General features: G+C 27.8%; 1 protein-coding gene across 2 annotated transcripts; it reads right to left on the bottom strand.

Annotated features, from left to right (window-relative positions):
• Positions 1 to 964: 964 nt before the first annotated feature.
• Positions 965 to 2,749, bottom strand: LOC120177254 (protein NOI4-like). 2 transcript variants are annotated; one of them, XM_039183473.1, is made up of 3 exons: positions 2,672 to 2,749; positions 1,407 to 1,586; positions 965 to 1,161 (listed from the first exon to the last, which is right to left on the bottom strand). In XM_039183473.1, exons 1-3 carry the CDS (start codon positions 2,675 to 2,677, stop codon positions 1,120 to 1,122), a joined length of 228 nt encoding a protein of 75 aa, XP_039039404.1. In that variant the 5' UTR covers positions 2,678 to 2,749; the 3' UTR covers positions 965 to 1,119. The 2 variants fall into 2 exon arrangements, with proteins under 2 accessions (XP_039039404.1, XP_039039403.1); XM_039183472.1 differs by lacking the exon at positions 965 to 1,161 and having other exon boundaries at positions 1,284 to 1,586.
• Positions 2,750 to 6,300: the final 3,551 nt, after the last annotated feature.

Below are 6,300 nucleotides of genomic sequence, written 5' to 3'. Positions count from 1 at the left end.
ACTAACTTAGAAAAACCTCTAAATACCCGGAGTGCCCTTCTAAGGGTTACTTGAATAAAAAGGTCACATTTTTATATTTTATAGTATTTCTTTTAATATATGGATATATATATATAAACCATATTTTATTTAATTTTAAGTAAATATACTATTTTTTTCATATATACACTCGTACTTTTAATAATAAAATTATTCTAATAAAAATAAATTATATTTTATTTTGTGGTTACGTCTCGAACGAAGAGTGATTTATGGGAAACATCCAAAAACCTAGATTGCAATCCCTTATGACACAGAGTAAAAATATATCCTACCAAAATTTTAAATTTTAATAAATGTAAATATTAAGTGTGTCATTTTTTATGTTATATTTAAATTTTATCTATCTTATACACATCATTTAATATTGTTGTATTCACAAATTACTTTTCTTGTTTTATAAAATCATCAAAGGTAATGATGTCTTGCATCACAGGTTAATGGAATTATGTTCAATATGACTGAATTTCAATTTTCATTAATTCACTTATTAAATGAAACATACTTTTTAAATGAAATCGAGTGAGTTAAATACTTTTCATTGAGTCGACTATTTTTTTTTAAAGAAATTCACTTATTTTTAAAATTCATCGAAATAAAAGGATAATAATTTAAATTCTTATTTTGAATATATAAAGTTTCAGTACTTAGACAACATATAATCGAGAGGTAATAATTTTGGGCACTGTGAGAGTGCTCACCTTTCCCTACGCGTAACCAAATCTTAAATCCTTAAAAATGAATTTCTGGTAAAACTCAAGTCAATTTATCTTTTTAAATGATTTTTCTTAAAATTGTTCGATGGTGACTCTATTTTTTAATTTAAACAAAAATCCAAAATTTTCAAAATAAAGTCAATCATTATTATATTTAATTTAATTTATAAAAAATGATTATGACAAACAGCATTGTTTATTTATCGCCATCACCATACCTCTAAGCAGCCGATTCCAGCAGGACCTATCATAGCTTCCGATGCGGCTCCAGTCTTCTAGATTATTTCGAAAAAGGTAAGGGCTTGGTGTAGATATATAATGTCATCTCTCTTGGCGGTTCTTAACGCCGTAAAAGCCATCTACTTTAATCTTCACGAGTAGCTCGTGCACAGCAAAACCATCTTTTCTGATGTATTTCGGAACACAAAAGAATAAAATTCAATATCGTGAATCGATAGATATCATGACACGGTACCAAGATCGATGAATTTGAAAGTGAATCGATAAACATGCATATCTGCACTTGATCAAAAGGTCTCGGCCACTGAAAACAAGATAACGCATTGCACTAACAAGCTAGCTACTTGTGATCATTATCAAAATAAGCATAATAGGGATCTTGCTTGCGGCATAAGCAGGATTACTACTTACTTGCGGCTTTCCAGAACCAGCATCCTGCTTGCATGCAGGGTCATTTGTCCCTTGCGACTCGACCTTCCCGCCTGTCCTTTTCTCGTTTCGAGCCTTGTTGAAGACAACTGTAAACCCCTCAGCTGACGCAGGGTCATTCACATCCCATTCACCAAACTTGGGCAATGGTCGACCCTTATCCTGTATGCCATAACACCTCATTCAATGGATCCATCATCTCAAAGAAACTTGCCACCAATTGTTACATTCATGAAACAGCTCAACCTAGTTAAATTCTAGATCTCGAATCATCAGATTTAACCATTCAAGAGAAGTAACATAATAAAATACAGCTGGTTCATGAAGATGGCCTTCGAATCGAATGTGTAGATTAGAAATACACATAACAGTACTTGTTACTTCTAAGCAATGAGGGAATTAAAAGAAAATGTTGAACGCACATGATATGAAGCAAGATTACGATAAAATTGAAAACATGGACACCGTTCGAACATATCACTTATTCCTATAACCAATGTCAGAATAAGAGTGCACAAATGACATCTTGGGGGCGAACTTATAAAATTTGACGGGACCATCAAAAGAAAATACATAAATTATACGATAATTTGAAATTTTGAGAGTGGCACCCTATCCATCCTTGGACACCCTAGATAAATAAGCACAATACCATTTATTCGTGTAATCAAATTGGCTAAAGTTCCGAGCTCTAACTTGGATTAGGATTGTTAGGAAATACATACACAAATGGAAAAGACAAACAACGAAATCTTCGATGGGAAAAGAGAAACAATTGTATTTGAAACAAAATGATAGCTGTGTATCCAATTCCTTTAAATGCCAGAAAAATGAATTCATATGTTTCTTCTATCATATATTAATTAGATACGCATAAATAAGCGCAAATGATGAACCGCGACTACATACTTTTTTTCTAAAACAAATATTTTTAGATAAATTTGAAGCATAATCCGTAAAAATAAAAGCTGGGAGAGGAAACAAGAACAAGAACAACTATGGTGGAGTAACAATTAATTTTTGTAAGATTGAAATCTTGAACCGCAATCAACTTAAGAAAAGAACATGATGAACAAAATTCATTATGAAAAAATAAATAAAAAGGAGACGAGGAAGAAGAAGCAGATTCAACAGAAGATATTAAAAACAAGAATATATAAGATTAAAAACGATGAAACAAAAGATGAATGGATCTTAAAAAAAAACAAGCGTGGGATAAAAATGAACGAAAATAAAAGGGAAATTACCGCCATGATATTTGATAAAGGGGGAGAGTGAGAGAGAGAGATGATCTGGTATGGTATTTGTGGCAGCTCTCTCCTCTCTCCTCTTCTTCCTTATTGATGATTGGTATTAAACTTTGGAGGTAATTATACCATTGACTACTTAATTATTTTATTATTTTTTTTTTATTATTGATCTTTTAGTTTTATCACTCTGATCAATAATCTATTTAATTATTTTCAATCAAGTCACTTATTGTTAATATTTAATAGATGTGTTGATGTGATAGTTAACAAAATTGATATAATTATACATTTGGTTCCCAATATTTATATATTCTATTAAATTGGTTTTATTTTTAATTGAATAAATTTAATTATCTAATTAGATGGTGACACATATTACATTAGATTAAATAATTTTTATAATTTAAATTTATTTAATTTAATTTAATTTAATTATTTATCTTCCAATTTGATGTTGACATGTGTGATTAAAGGAAAATTAAGTTGCAAAGAAAGGCAGACAAAATGATGGGGTTGGGAGGAATTGAACCTAAAACTTAAGGAACAAAAGTTCGTGCATCCACTAAGTCAAACTCCACAATTGGGTTATGTTTTACATAATAATATATACTTTTCTAGTCTCAAAATTTATGTCTTATATTGATTATATATATAATTTTATAAGATATTTCGATAAAAAAAAGAATAAAATTATCCTTAAAAGATGATTGATAAATTTGACATATGTATTTTAATAGGTATAAAAGAGTAAAACATATAGATAAAAAAAGAAAATATAAATGTTTTTATTTATTGACTTTTCTAATAGAATATTATAAAACAATCTTAAAACCAAAAGAAACACATTTAATAAAACATAGTGAATATATTTCAAAAAGTAGTTAATGCCAAAAAAACAAAACCATGACTTGATCCTAGGCCAAATCAAGACCATAAAAACGCCATACCACTTAACCAAACCTTATATTTGAATAATAGTTAGATATATTCTATATTTAACAAAGATTTATATATTATTAAAAAAATAAATTTAAAATTTTATATATTTTTAAAATAAATTTATATATTAAACTGGGTTTTTTTAATTTATTTATTGATTTTATGTTTTAATAAAAATAAAATGTATGATTCATTTATATTTTTTTATTAGATTGTGTACTTTAAAATGTGAAATTTAAATTATAATATTAATATAATTAAAATCAACTTTAAATTACAAATTTAAAACTACATAATCTAATAAATATTTAACTAAATATAAATAATTCATATATATTATTTTTGAATAAAAATAAAATCATTAAATAAATTACAAAGACTCGATTTGAGATTATATATAATCATTGAATTATAAAAAGAAAAAGAAAATTTATTTTAAAAATATATAAATTTTAAATTTAATTTTTCTTTTAATATTATATAAACTAGTGTTTAATATATAAATTAAATCTATCCAACAATTATTCTAATGTAAGGTTTGCCCTTAGCGGTAAGATTTTCATAAGTTTTTCATGTGGTCTAAGTTCAAACTCCTCCATTGCTATTTTTCTTTTATTTTTTTATAACATTAACTACTTTATAATATATATATATATATATTATTCTATAAATCTTAACCCAAACCTTGTTGGCTTAGTGGTTAGGTGTGTGCGCTTTGATCTTAGGTCCTATATTTGATTTTTAATGCACCCTTTCGTTACCCCTTCTTTGTAATTTAATTTTCCTTCGACAAGAATCGCCATTTGATTTGATTGGAAGATAAATAAATAAATAAAATAAAATAAAATAAAATTATAGAAAATCATTTAATCTATTGGTGATATGTGTGATCATCTATTGAAAGATAAATAATTTAATTTATTAAAAGTTAAAAGTAGGATCAAATTGATAGAATGTAAAGTATTGAAATATATATATATATATATATATACTAATTTTGTTAACATCAACACTCTTTTTATTAATATGAGGTAAGTAGAAGATAATATTTATTCTAAGATAACTTTCAATCTTTTGACATTGAACGTTCACACTTCTGACATTCATGGTGCTCGATCCCAGGTCCTCAAGGAATACCAACAATTTCTTTACCACTAAGGTCACTTGGTTCATGTCACATCAACACTTCTTTTAAATATTAACGGCGAATGACTTGATTGAGAAAAATTAAATAGTTTAGTGATTCGATTGACAAAACTAAAAGATTGGTGGTAAAGTAAAAGGGCTAAATAGTTAAGTGGTCAATGATGTAATTTACCATAAATTTTATATATTTATAAAACACGTATATTATAATTTTTATGTATTTTTTAAATTTATAACAAAATATTCAAAATAAATATTTTTTAATAATATTTTAATAATAATAATAATGAATAAAATCTGAAAAATATTTTTTAAAATTTATTTTCACACCATACTTTCTCAGTTTTTTTTACCCCAAATATTTTAATCATTTTAGATTATTTGGTATCCTTTACTGTTGTTAAAGAAAAAAGAATTATTAGATAAGAAAAAAATTATATAAATTTTATCTAAAAAATAAACTGGTATGATACATGTCAAGACACAATCAAATGATCGGTCGCGCAGCATTGAAGATATATATATACTAATTTTATCGTTAATCACTCAATAAATATTTAAAAAAGATTATTTTCAAATATTTAAAATAATAAATAAATAATATAATACATGAGAAACTCAAAATTAACATATTTTGTCACTAATTCCAAAGCTTTTGATGTTAACAATAGTATAATATACTATTAAAAATATTATGATTTATTTTTAATAATATTTAAATTAATTCAATTATAATTTTTTAAGATGCGAGTTATTTGCAATTAATTTAGTAATTGTATGATCTAGAGTGTAATTCATGAGATGGAGTATTAACTAAAAATATTCATCCATTTATGGGGGTGCTTAATTCCAATTTTCAGCAATATATCCAATGTATCTTTACCATTGAATGTCAATCAATATGTTTTCGTAAGGTAAAAATCACAACCATGCTTTTTTCAATATGAAGTGAGCCCGAGGCCAGTATATTATCCTTTTACACGCATGTGAGGAGTATCATGCAAATCTCTATCCAAAATAGAAACCAAAGCTTCGGAAGAGCGATTCAATACCAAGAGAGATTTACCGGATGTAGCATGGAATTTAGCCATGGAGTCCACTGCTTCATTTGCCTCACGCTTTGTGAAGTGAAAATCAACACTTCAAGCTCTGTTGATATGATGAACAATGTAGCGAACTAGAGAGTAGAGACTGACAGGAGAGGGAGGCGAGAGAAGTTTATAGACATCAGCATTATCCATTTGAACCAAACTCTTTCAAAGCCATTTGACCAAGTGAGCTTTAAGCCTTCAAAAACACCCCAAAACTCAGACCGGAGAACTGAGGTTGCACTTAGATTTTAGAGAATGCCAAGAGGAAGCTGGCCTCGTGATCACGCAGTAAGCCACTCGTTGATCTAAGATTCGTCGAAAGCAAAATCACTCCATCAGTGTTGAGACCAGAGTTTCAAATTGCGGTCCGAAAATATGATAGCGCCCGCGAAATAGCGGTAGCGTCGCCGTCCGAATTACCCGCTACACCCGTAATAGCGCCCGCTACGG

The sequence above is a fragment of the Hibiscus syriacus genome, unplaced genomic scaffold, assembly GCF_006381635.1.
Source record: "Hibiscus syriacus cultivar Baekdansim isolate YM2019G1 unplaced genomic scaffold, ASM638163v2 tig00112285_pilon, whole genome shotgun sequence".
NCBI classification, from domain to species: Eukaryota; Viridiplantae; Streptophyta; class Magnoliopsida; order Malvales; family Malvaceae; genus Hibiscus; species Hibiscus syriacus.
The sequence above is the reverse complement of the archived record's forward strand: the minus strand, read 5'-3'. Positions and strand labels throughout refer to the sequence as shown.